This window comes from Lycorma delicatula, chromosome 6, assembly GCF_047948215.1.
Source record: "Lycorma delicatula isolate Av1 chromosome 6, ASM4794821v1, whole genome shotgun sequence".
Classification (NCBI taxonomy): domain Eukaryota; kingdom Metazoa; phylum Arthropoda; class Insecta; order Hemiptera; family Fulgoridae; genus Lycorma; species Lycorma delicatula.
Window position 1 is genome coordinate 14,546,981 of NC_134460.1, and position 14,096 is coordinate 14,561,076.

At 31.3% G+C, this 14,096-nt stretch overlaps 1 protein-coding gene across 1 annotated transcript in view; it reads left to right on the forward strand.

Moving 5' to 3' along the window:
• The first annotated feature begins 170 nt into the window (after positions 1-170).
• LOC142326568 (E3 ubiquitin-protein ligase HERC2-like) overlaps positions 171-14,096 on the forward strand; it is a 57,906-nt gene continuing 43,980 nt past the window's right edge. The window contains exons 1-9 of the mRNA XM_075369148.1: positions 171-188; positions 1,307-1,532; positions 3,143-3,367; positions 3,499-3,620; positions 7,808-7,954; positions 8,092-8,257; positions 9,119-9,298; positions 9,873-10,022; positions 10,551-10,793. Of these exons, the coding sequence (XP_075225263.1) occupies positions 171-188; positions 1,307-1,532; positions 3,143-3,367; positions 3,499-3,620; positions 7,808-7,954; positions 8,092-8,257; positions 9,119-9,298; positions 9,873-10,022; positions 10,551-10,793 (1,477 nt within the window). The remainder of the gene's footprint in view (positions 189-1,306; positions 1,533-3,142; positions 3,368-3,498; positions 3,621-7,807; positions 7,955-8,091; positions 8,258-9,118; positions 9,299-9,872; positions 10,023-10,550; positions 10,794-14,096) is intronic.

Consider the following 14,096-nt stretch of genomic DNA (forward strand, 5'->3'; position numbering starts at 1 on the left):
ACAAAAAGAACATCTCAATTAAAGCCAAAAACCAGCCATTGCAATACAATAATCAAACTAGAAGATGTGTAACTTATCACAATACATCTATAGTTGAAATCATGTGAAATAATAAAAAAAAAACAGGAAAATCTTGAGAAAAATCATAGGACCGATAAAAGTAGGTGAAAATGGGTATAAATTCAGAAGTAATAAAGATCTTTACAAATATAATCCATTTTTCATTAAAAAATGTTTCCATTTTACATTCGATATCGTGAAAATTATGGGATTTATAGTTCTGGGAACTGTTTTATTCAATTTTTCAGTTCAAAAGCATAAGAAACCATCAAATTTAACCCGTATATAGTGTGATAAAAATTTCATCATGACCTCATCTCACCGGGGATCTGAAAGTCCTGAATCTTCCTATATATATATATATATATATACACACACACACATTATATTTTATTTACTTATGTGTAAGCTTATAAAATTATCTAATGCAATGTACAAAACCCAATTATTGATCACCTGTTAATATTACAATCTAATAAAATAAGCAATTTTGAAATAATTTAATTAATTGTAAAAACTGTGAACTGTGCTATAAAACTGGTTTGTTGTTTAATTTTTCATTTGTTTTTATTTAGAGAAGTTATTTTGTTGATATAATGCTTATTATTGCAATATTGAAAAGATTTTTTTTATTTTTATCTGTTCTGTTCTAAGTAAATCTGATTTCTTAAACTTTTATTTGCTTTTAGTTAAGTTTACTTAAACAATTTTCTAAGATTCTCTACAAATATTGTTATTAATTTTCTTTGCTTACTGGCAATTTAACAGAAAAAAATTGAATCCAAAAAAGTGTTTTTGGGGCTTTACAGCAATTTCAGAGTTAATGGAGATGCAGTTCTGGGAACCAATTTTTTTCCATTCAAAACAAATATATTATCACCATTTTATCTGATAATTTGTATCCCAAGAATTTCATAACAATCTCATTTTATCATTATGAAAAAAAAACAGGATGAAAATTTTCTGTAGTCTTAACTTTAAACAGCATTATTCCATAAAAGTGTATGTCAACTTTCTTCCTTGCTTTTACATTGAGAACATATCATGAAATTAATAACATATTTGTGAGATACTGTGTACAGATGAGGTATATATCAGTTTTAATATTTGAGCAACCTTTATTTAGCTGCAGGACTGATATTAAAAATTGGCTTGTACTCCTAATTTTAAAAATTGTATTGAAAAAGTTTTTTTGTAAATTACTGAAAAATTGGTTTTACTTTAAATTGATTTTTATGTTTTTCAGGTTTATGGTTGGGGTGATAATGATCATGGACAACAAGGAAATGGTACCACACTTGTAAATCGTAGACCTGGACCAGTTCATGGTTTTGGTGAAATACAAGTGAATAGGGTTGCCTGTGGTTCGTCACATTCAGTTGCATGGTATACACCTGATCAACCCTTACCACTCATGCAAGATCCAGTTTTATTTAGTCAAGCAAAAGATCTTCTTGGTGCTACCACTCTAGGTAATGTAATTATTGTGTTTATTTTTTCTATAACCTTTATCAATTTTCTGCATCTATCTTTTCTGTTAGTGCTATAACTGATATGGTAAATTTATACCTGATATGCTATCATTACCTGATGTATAGATTATTTATGTACCTGACATGAGATACAAATCTTATATAAATGATATGTGCGTGCTTACGAACAAAAACATTCTGTTTTTCACACTTTGAAAATGAAAGAAGTGGAATACTTGTTTTTGTAAAATAAATATAATACTGTTTATCAACATGACAAGCCCACTAAAATGCATTTAACCCACTTATGTAATTTCATCTATCTCTGACATAGCTTTACAATGAACACCATTACTTTCAGAGAAATTAATTCTGATGGTTGTGTCTTGTATCTCAGATGTTTATGCGTTCATTCTCATTAACTTTTCAGTAGATACAGAGTGATTCAAAATGTAGACCAAAAACATTGTTATCTGCACGTTAAAATCTAAGTTTATTTTTTGATGAGGTTTTTTTGTTCCAAGCATCCTTCATCCAAGAATAATTTCAGTAAAATTTATATATATACACACACACACACACACACACACACACATAAAGTATTCAGCATTAAAATTGGAAAAACTTGAAAAAAAATTAGGTATTTTAGAGAGAATCTATTTTATCTGACAACAAATTTAGGAATGTGAGATAATCTTAATTCAGTTTTATATTATAATTAATTTGTGTAAGAAGTCAAAACTTCTATGATTACAATTAAACATTTATTTATTATTTAATATGAAAAGGAATATAAAATTACATATGTGTATTATAAGTGTTTTTCCTAAGTTTTTCATGTATGAACAGCATAAATAAAAATTTAGGGTAAGAAGTAACTACCAGAGGATCAGTAGACCAAAAATGACATTGGTATGCTAGAATGATAGGATATGTTTACCCTTTTTCTAATGAGCATAATGAAAGATATAATTTTTATTACAATACTTATATTGGAAATAGATAAAGTTATTTTATATAACTTAGTCATAAGGTATTTGATCAAAACCTATTGTAATAATAGTTACAATACTAAATAACTAAAAACAATATTTTTGAATCTAGAAAAAATGTACAACATGGTCTAAAAACTACTAATGGTCTATTTTAATGGGTATATTATACATATAAGTTATACTCATTACATTGGATTGTTGTTCAAATGAAAGCCTTGGTGGCTATTAAGTTTAGAAAATATGTTATTTGATTGTATAAAACAGTAGAATAAAGATGATATGATTGGTTTAATGAAAAAAAATAATAGAATGCATGTTTTTTATAAGCGTTCTGTATCTTGAATATCTAGGAACCTAAAAAGATTATAATTATAAAAAAGGTCAGTTAAAATTTTGGTCTGATTTTCAAAACTTCAAAACAATTTTCAATTGTCAAAAATTGTGATTTTGATTTTATTTGACTTTCATTTGGTTTTCAAATGAAACCAAATGAGTCACGTGTGATTTCAATTAGTTAATTTATTGATCTGTTATTAGAGCTGATCTGATGAAAAATCTGTTGATCTGGTTAAAAGTTTGTAAATTTAACTAACTGATGAATTTTTTTATTTTTAGGTTTAGGTGAATCAACACAGACTAAAGAACCAAGTGTTTTAGGAACTACTGTTGCTAGGGATTCATTAGCACATGTAATTCTTTCCTTCGATTCTAATGTTGCGAAACAAAACGCATTACAACATATACTGAATGGTTTAAGGGTTTTATGTGCTCGTGATACTGTTGTTGCTGCATTGGCTAGTAAATCTAAAATTGAAACTAATTCTTCAGTTATTTTGACAGGTATGTATATCTGATAATATTTTTGTAGGTTTTTCAGTTTTTAGATTATAAAATCATATTCTACCGTGATAATTAATTAACAAAAGTGATTTACAGTTGTTATTTTACTTCTATATTAATTTTTACCGCAGATGAACTTGCAGAAACACCTGAAACAACTTTAACTATGACAATGCAGATGCAGACATCTGAAATTGCTCATGGGGGAGGTGAAGCGCCTGCATCAGAAGCTGAAGCAGCTGTTGCAGCTATTGTAAGTTATAATTAAATCAATTAATTGTTATTTAAGTTTATTTTCCTTTCTGTATCTTAATTATACTGATAATAAATATAATATAAAAAATTGGCGTGTGTTTTTTGAACCTGACAAGAATTATGTTTCCAATATGTAGCAGCACAGTGTTACCTCTTTGAACGGTTGATGAAAGTTCCACCAAGGAAGAGGTGCAAATCAGGATGAGTTGCAGTGTTCCACAGGACTTATGTTAGAGCCTACATTACAGAACGACTTATGACAAATTCTTCTCCATCATGCTTTCTGAATAGACAGCCCTGACTGGGTTTGCTGACTTAGCTTTGGCCAAGTCGGAATGAGAGGAGTTAGACAGTGGGAACGAGGTGATAAATAGGATTGTCTTGCTCCTGTGAGATATCAGGCTGCAGGTTTCACTTGAGAAGACTCAAGTTGTTGCAGCTCAGACTAATGACGCTCATCTGAACGTTGTTTAGGGTCAAAGGCTTAGAAGTCCATTCTTTTCCTGCAGTGAAGTACCTAGGGGCATGGATAACAAAAACATCACATTTCTGAGGCACTTGACCTGGGTGTCAAAGAAGACAAAAAAACAGCAACAGCCATTGGTCAGATAACGACCAACATTGAGAGTTGTTGCATATCAAAATGGAGGGTTTTGCCCTGTTGGTGCTCTCAAAAGTCTTGTATGGAGCACCATCTCAACCCCATAGGGGAAAGACACCCACTTAATGACATTACCGGTCTCCACACCACTCCCTCCTTTCCAAGCCCTGAGGGGCTTTACCGGAAGTCATTTTTAGACCCTCTAACTGATTACATCTCACAATCATCAGCCAGGCCTCAGTCTGGATGCCACCAATGTAAATGCCTCGACAGACATTTGCATCAGTAAAATACAAATCAAATTTTGCCTTCACATAGGTCATGGAGTACCAGTCTGATTTATCATGCTGGAAAAAGGGAGGCCCAGGCAATTCTTAATCAAGTTCTCAAGACTGTCTCTCTTCAATTATGCTATGGCACAGGACATCTTGGGTGAAGCAGCAGGTGCACTGGCAAGACTTGTATCTCTGGATCTGCTTTTCAGAAGAGAGAGTCAATGTACCAGGGTTAAGTAAGGCAGAGATGAAGGCATCACTTGTTCACAAGTGACAGGACAGGAGGATCAGTTAATGAAGGATAGATGGAGCCATAGACTCATTCCAAACCTCCTGAGATAGCTGGACCACAAGCAAGGGGAACTACAGCACAAGATGACTTTGTACCTGACCGGTCATGATTGCTTCAAAGCATACCTGTGTAGACAGGCATTGTAACTTAACACTGAGTGTGGTTATTGTGGAAGGGAGAGCACCATTGAACACTCATTCTTCAAATGCTACAGGTTTTTGCAGCACAAGGAAGCATACCCAAGAGAATTCAGCATGCTTACGCGCAATAAATCATTGAGACTATGCTGTAGAATGAAAGGAGAAGATGGCATGCAGAGTCGAAGATGTGCAGGGATGAATAAACCTTGATTTTACCTTAGGGCTGGTTCATAATTTAGGCATATCTGACTCCAAGAAGAAATAACAGACAAAAAAGATACAAAACAGGATTGTGATTGGATTGAAAGACTGTTAAGATAAGAAATAGATTATCTGGCAGGTACAATTTATTTGTATAACAACTTTTTTAATGAAATTTTGTGGTAAAGTTTTTCTTATTAGGTGGAACAACTAACATTTAATGTAGAAATTTTTCTTCAGTTATACTCCAAATAATAGCTGCTATTTTATTGGCAAGGGGCAAAGAAGATTGTAGTGAAGGGGGAAATGTTCATTATCAAGTAATCAAAATGTGGATTTCCTTTCATTTTTCATTGAACTCTGCTCCTAATATCACCATCATTTATTTCTATTCTTATCTCACAGCTGCTACTTCACTTGTACTTTTTACTCCATATTTAAGTTAACATTTTTCATTGAGCATTTTCCTACTTTGGTATGATATAGGACCTTTGTCAGTTCACCATTCATTAATAGTGTTCTGCCATTAGGGCAGGTCCTGTCATGGCTGCTGTTTTCCACCTTGTTCTATCCTTTGCTAACCTCTTTTTTTCCGCATATTTTCCCTTTTCCATAACCCCATCTATCATTTGAAATCTCTTCCTTTCCTTCCAAGCCTTCTATGGCATCCACTAATAAACCTTCTCATACAATGTCCAGGCCAGTTTCTTTTCTTATATTCAATCTCATTTAGTGTTTTTCTGTTCTCTCCAGTTCTCCTTAATATCTTTTCATTTGTTACATGTTCATTTGTTTGTTAATATCTTTTACATTTGTTATATAAATATCACCTGATATATTTATCATTCCTGCACCACACCCACATCTCAGAAGTCTCAAACGTTTTCTGTCTGTGTTTTTCACTGTTCACATTACAGCTCCATACACCATCACATTATAAATAAAACATTTCATTAATTTCTTCCTTAACATTAAGTTTAACATTTCTGACAGCAATCTTCCCTTCTTATTGAATGCCAGTTTACTTCTTGATATTCTTGTTTAATTTTTACTGTGCAAGTCAGATCATCAGTTAAGTACTTAATAGTACTGAATAAGTACTGAAATTTCTTCTTCACCTGTTCTAAATCTTGATTTCCTATCTTAATCTCAATCCTTTTCTCTTTTTATCTAATACCATACATTTTTTCTTCTTTTTGTTTATCCTCATACCCTGACTTTTAAGTGGGATAGAGTGGGATTTGTGAACTGGAGGTTCACTGGAGGTTGAACTGGACAATCAGCCATGATAAGAATGAGTATTATGAATTAAAGTATGTTAGCTTACTGTGTGGCAGGTTTTTTTAATGAGATAAGTCTTAATGTGTGTTTTTTTTAAGAAGTTACAATTGTTTTATATGTTTGAAAACATTCACAGTTGATGAAGTCATAGTGTTTTTGATCCTGTATACTGTCATGGGTATATTTTTTAGAAAATCACTTTTTTTTAGGTGGGAAATGGCCAGTTATTAGGTTAAAGAAAAACTTAAGTGATGGTGACTGATTACATACTAATAGATTTATCAGAGTGACAATAGATTTAACTCAGAGTAACATGGGTAATTATATTGTAGTTAGAGATTCAAATGATATATCGTATCATTTGATCTGAGACTAACTAATCTGTAATTCCTGAGACTCACCTATCCAGTGAGTCCCAGAAATTACAGTCTATGATTAATGCTAATAATAGTTCAGTAGATTGTACTCAAAGAGACACAATTACTAATAATAATGGCAAAAAGGTAATTGAACTTTGGAAGCATTTAAATTAGTAATTTAAATGGTAGAATGTTGGGGATTTTATGAGCAGTTCAGGCAGTTATCTTAAGAGGAGCATCTGTAATTGACTTCTGCTGTGAATCTTTGGAAAGTTTAACATATTAAAAAATTATCAGCGTTTTCAATGGAGAATTTCTCAGATTATATGCCTATTTTAATTAATTTATTAAATATTTATAGCGGTGGGTCCAATGAAAATGTACTGGCACCTTGGCTAAAGTTGCCTCAGTGTACTAAGTGAATATTGTTTTATAAAAAAATTAACAGAGAAATTTAAACCTGTTAGTTTGGCTCCAAAAAAGTAGCAGTTTGCTGTTAAATTAATTATTCTCTATATCAGCCAATTTTAAGCTCTTTGAATTATCATTTAACAGCAAGTTAGAATTAACAAGCAATGTGTGCAAGAATTGACCCCAAATGTTTGATCCATTAAAGTAGTTAAGAAAGGTAAACGTAAAGTTAAAGGTGATTGATTATCTATTGATGACAAAAGAATAGAATATAGTTACTTTATAAGAAAAAGAGAGCAATATATCTTACTGAATTAAAAATAATTAGGGGTTGAAGGTTTCTGGGGAAATATTACAGTATTTTAAGGGGTACAAGGCAACACATGATATGAATAACTTTAATTAAGTTATTTATAATAAGTTTATACAAACTCCAAATGGTAATAAACATTTTATAATCTTTATTTATTCATTTAAAATTTTTTTAAATTCAAATTTATTAACTTTGAATTGTTTTCTATGTACATGACATATAAAAATCTGTAATTGATTAATATTAATAATTGTATATATTTAAAATAATCAAATACCCATCATTTACCTTAACAATTCTTATTTTTCTTAGAGTACAAAATCAACACCTGAGGAAAATGACAGTCCATTAGCTGCTTTTCCATCTCTTTCTAGTTCAGCCAGTGTTTCATCTAGGGCATCAAAAATGTCTGCTAGTGCAATGAGTGTTATTGCTGCTACAATGAAGTGCAATCCACAGGTGAGTCAGTTTTTTCATGATTATTTATCTTTTTGGTGAATAATGTATTAATAAACAAAATTTTAATATGTTGCGCCCAGTAATTTTATTTGGCATTTAGTAACTGATATATTTTTAATTTGTTTTACTTTTTGTAGGTATTAGGTCTTGCTGAAGCTAGTGCTCCTCCAGTGGCAACATTAGATGACTTTACTTCATTGTTAGGTCTTAATGATGCAAGGATGATGGTCGATTTGCTGAAACTGGCTGTTGCTGGTCGAGCTGGTGATAACGCTAAAGAAACTATAACAAATGTACTTGTTGGTGAGAACACATTACTATTGTTATATTCATTTTGTTATTCCTATAATAGTATCTTATAGAATTTGCTTATCAACTATTTTCTTGCGTTTTTGTTTACCTTAAAATTTATATGTAAATTTATGAACATTAAATATGTGCTTGTAAAAATGTATTTGTTTAGTTATTTATTTTTACATCAAATACATTGATTCTTCATGTGTGTTGTTCTAAATGCCACATAGCATTTTCTTTGACCGTATTTGCTATGCATCACGTGAAAATTTAAACTAGCACACAATATTATCAATATGTTAGAAGTTTATATGACTGATATCGACAAGCTGTTTACATTTTGAAAATCTCAGCTTCTGTTTGAATTTTATAACATTTTAGGAGCTGTTATTTTTTGGTGAGAGACATTTAATTCAATATTACCCAGTTACCTTCATGTTTACATATTATTTTAAACATTATCTACTTATTTTTTTGTTATTTTTTTCTTATATCTAGACCCTCCCCCCTTTACAATTACTTATTGTTGTTTGTATTGTCAACCATTCTTGAAAAATCTATGCTGTCTTTATTTTTCTCTATTCTTTTAGAGCTTTTCTGTAAAAATCAGTAAGTTTCTCATATTTAACATGAATGCAGTATTTTGTTGAATGTTTTCATACAATAATCATAGTTTATACATTGTACATTTATACATTTTTATAGATTGTTTTGTTGTTTAAAAACTCTTACTTGCAAATGTTAATAATTCAATCTAATTTCATAATGATGAATTATACTACATCATTTTAATCATAAAACTCCAAAAAGCATTAATACAGTTTTTTCGTGGTTCTTTAAAATTTTATTTCTTTATTTTTCTTTGTGTAGGAATGGCCAGAGAATACAACAGTGTAGCATGTATGTTGGTTGAATTATGTGTAACAGAGTTAGAAGATTTGGCTATAAATAATAATTGTAGCCTTCATTGTGCTCCTCAGCCTGTTGTTCAGGAGAGCAGTCATCCATATATTGATGATGTTTCACTTAACGGACATGTAAAAATACAAGGTATTAAAAACATTTTTATTTAATATTTTTAAAATTTTATTATTTTATTTTAATTCTGAATTCGTACTATGAAAAATTATGTTATTCAAAAATTTTTGTGGTGTTAAATATCTTTATCTTCATGTAATCATATAAAAAATTAATTTTTTTTCATCTCTATCTATTAAACTGGATATTAGATTAAAAACATCACGTAGTCTTAACCTTTTTCAACTTTAATCATACAACAATCAAAAGAAAAATTGAGACTGACTCCAAGGACATATTATAACAACTGCTTACAGGAAATGAGTCAGAAAAATAACTAATTCCATTACTTCATAATTCCTGTTTAACAACAAGAGTTAGCTGAGAGAGGCTGTTAAGTAATATCAGTAATAGGTTTCAAACAATACGTCTGTAAGAAAAGATTCTGAAGAACAGAAGAAATCTTATTTATGTTTTAAGTATAAAAACTTATTCATCTGAACTGATAACACATTGAAATAAGTAACAAATTTATTTTGGTAAATCACAAACTTATATTTACTAAGTTATCGAGTCTTCATACTGTAGTAAATTTTTATTCATTTAGGTGCTGAAATGTTGAGAGTTGAATTTGACCGTCAATGTTCAACAGAAAGGAGGCATGATCCTTTAACTATAATGGATTCTGCTGGTAAAACGGTTGCTGTTAAATGTGGCCGAGAGTGGAGTGACTGGTCAGCACCTCTTCTTATACCGGGTAATTTAATTTTTATTCTCTTTATTATATTTCTCTTATGTATAAGGTAAATTGCTAAAATACTCTTTTTTTCTGAATGCAAAAAATATATTTATACTTGTAAAATTATATCAGTATTTTAAATTATATTGTAAATTTAAAAAATGAAATATTTTAAGAGAGTGGTTAATATCTGCTTTTTAAAATGGTATGCAGCTAGGGAAGGATTGAGAAACCTACCAATTCAAAATAAAAATTTAAATAAGTATCACATCCATTTACAAGATGGATTGACAGTTATAGTAAATCATAATTTACAATGGAAATCTTATTTCAGAATTTTAATTAATTATTATTTGTATTAACTTTAATTCATTTGAAGAACTACTGATTGTTAAAGGATTAATTATTATTATTATAAGAATTGGAATAGCAGTGTCAAAATTAATTTTCAATTAAGAGATAATTTAATTACCTGCAGCGAAATTGTTTTTTTTTTCAATTTTTAAATTCTGATTTGTATTTATTTTGATGTTGATATTTCTACAGGAGATGAATTAAAATGGAATTTTACATCAGATGGTTCAGTCAATGGTTGGGGTTGGCGTTTTACTGTTTATCCAATAATGTCACAAAACGGTCAACAGGGTACTGATCGTGATGTTTTGTCACAGCCGTCAGTGGAATTAGTAATGTGTCTCTTAGAGCCATGCTTACCTCTTGCTCCTCATAGAAATTTAGTTACAAGATTGGCAGCTGCATTAGCTGCTTGTGCACAATTAAGCTCTCTTGGTAAGTATGTTTTTATATCAGCTGTCTTCCTGATCAACTCTATAATTTTGTTTCTTCATATTGTCAGAATATTTGTATTTATTTTCTTATATAAACAATTTAGCAGCTATGAGCTTAAAACCCAGTTAATCACTTGCATTGAATTGCAAAAGAGGTATTATTAATTGATCTGTAATAGTTTTTATTTATCTATATTTAAAGTACTTTCTCAAAGCATCACAAAAGTTCTTCATATTATATAAATTTAATTTTTTATTTTGTATTTATGATTGTATTTGGCCTATTAGGATAGTTCAAATACAAACAGGAATTTGTTTCTATACATCTTGTTTGCATCATAATCAAAATCTGTTCCCTGCACCTTGTAAGTGTGCAATACACTTGTTTCATTATTATGTGATTCTCAAAGAAATCTTCAGATTGATTCTCAAGCCAGCTGCTTGCAGCTTAATGTCATTTTTTTTTAGTGTGAAGTTTTTTGCCTTCTTAAAAATTCCTTCAGTGATCAAAATAAATGATAGATACCAAATCAATATTGTGAGTGTGACAGATCGTCTCATTTGAGAGTTGTTCAGACTGACCATTCTTACACATACATCAGCAATATAAAGACAAACATTGACCTGCGGATGAGACATTGATGTTTCTTCATTGGTAATGAAGTCCATGTAAGTAATCCTCTTTGAATCCCAGAGTACAGTATCCATGGTCATGGTCATGCCTGCTGAAAGATTTTTGCTTTTCTTGGTAGAAGAGTCACTATGTTTCCATCGTAAATTTGCTCTCCTTGATTGAAGTTTTAAATGGTAGACACAAACAAGTTCCATCACATGTTGCATTCGAATTAATCTCTTTGTCAATTAAACACTTAGATTTTTATCGCTTCTGCTGTACATTTTTGTTATTTCATGATTTTAATAACTCAAAATCGCTAATCATATGTTAATTTCATAAATTCTTATATCATAAAATGATTTTGTTCAGTCATACATACAGCTGCCTGTAATAAAAAAATCTTTTCTAAGTTATGCTTGAAGTCTGTTTTAAAATTTCAGAATGCTTGACTCCATTTTTTTAATAATAGTGTGTGCAGGACTGTAAGCACTTCTTATTTGGACATTATTAAGGTGAGTGACTGATGTAGTGGGAGAAGGCTTGAACTAGTATTAGATATGCCAGTTTATACATTCTGTACTTGTTACAATAAGCGTTGACAAGGAAAAGAACAAATTTCTTTTATATATTTGAAACATCTAAGTATTTTTTATTAAAAAAAAAAGTACAAAGAATGTTTAGCATGTTCATCTACATTTCATTAACCATTTTAAACAATGTTCAAAAATTATATTATAGACTGATTAATTTTAATGTTGAACTAAACTATTGATGGATAAAAGAGGATATTATAAAACTATACTAGAAAAAATAGTTGAATGATGGAGTTTTCAATAATTAATAAAGTTTCCCTTGAGAATTAAAATAAATTTTCCTTAATTTTTTAAGTGTTTGTTTTCTCTTTAAGAAGTAATGCATAAATTAAATTTGGATAGTATTTTTCTGGAAACTAGAGATCCAACATCAGATTTTCAAAGTCATTTTAAATTCTAATTCCTGAATATATGAGGTCTGTTCAAGAAATATGTAGACTGTTTGAATTGTTCGAGTCCAGTTGATTCCAGTCAAATCTGCTTGGCGTCGCCTTGTTCGTACAGATCAGCTGATTACAACACAGTTTTTTTTGTTTGGCAGGTGTTAGAATGAGTGACTTGAATGAGCAAAGAGTTGCTGTGAAATTTTGTGTTAAACTCGGAAAATCTGCAAGTGAAACTTTTGATATGCTCAAGACATCTTACGGCAATATTGCTATGAAGCGTGCGACATGTTTTAAGTGGTATGGACCTTTTTGAAGATGGTCTTCAGTCGATTGAAGACAATGAGCATCCTGAACGTCCTTCCACATCAACTGACGACTCACACATAGACAAAATCAACACCCTGGTTCAAGCAAATCGACGTCTGACCATCAGAGAGCTTGCTGAAAAGTGTGGGATATCAGTTGGATCATGTTACGAGATTTTGACCAAAAAATTGAAGATGCACCACTTTGCTGCGAAATTTGTTCCACGCCTGATGTCGGATGACCAAAAAGCCCATTGTGTCCAGGCTTGTCAAGAATTGCTTGAACATTCAGACGAAGATGAAAAGTTCTTGGTGATGAATCTTGGGTGTACACGGTTATGATATTGAAACAAAGGTTCAATCGTCCCAGTGGGTGGGTGAAACATCTCCCAGACCAAAAAAAGCTTGCTAAGTTCATTCCAATGTGAAGGTGATGTTGACAGTTTTTTTTCATGCTCAGGGCGTAGTCTACCACGAGTACCTCCCCCCAAGGCTTCACAGTGAACCAGACTTACTACATTGAAGTTCTCAAATATCTGCGGGATGCTATTCGGTAGAAAAGGCCAGAAATGTGGAAGAGTGGTGACTGGTTTTTTCATCACGACAACGCTCCAGCCCATTCAGCCCTCAGGACTCATGAGTTTTTGGCCAAACACTCGATCACTGTTCTTCACCATCCACCCTACTCACCTGAGCTCGCTCCTTGTGACTCCTTCTTGTTCCCCAAACTCAAATATCTTTGAAAGGAAGAAGATTTGAGACAATTCTCAAGATTGAGGCAAATGTGATGAAGGAACTGAAGAACATCACAAAAGAAGCATTCCAGGACTGTTTCCAATAGTGGAAACACGATTGGGAAAGTGTATGCATCGGGGAGGAGAGGAGGAGAGTACTTTGAAGGGGATCCAGACAAGGGTTCTAAATAATGTACATTTTGTTTTATGACATTAGTCTACGTATTTTTTGAACAGACCTCGTAATTGCAGATGTTAATGAATGAATTTTATGTATTATTACAGAAAATACAAAACTGCAGTTTCCTTTAGTGCAAGTGAAATGAGAAATGTTACTTATGTGCTTTAAATTTTATATTTAAAATAAAAGAGAATCGCATAAATTGATGGTCTTTCTATTGGTTCTCTATTTCCAGTAACATCACCAACCCTGAAGGAGATCCCTTGCACCATGTCTATCTCACCACCAGGATCATAAACTTTTATGATCCTGATAATATTGTTTTCTTTTAGATTGTCTATAAGTTTTACTCTTCTCCGACCACTTTTTATTTATATTTTCTACTGATCCTTCTAGCAATGTTTTAATCAGTCCTTTCTGTCAAGGCACATCTCAGCCAGTTAGCTTTCCTAATCTGAGTTGTTTTAATTAAGCTATTATCGTTAATTC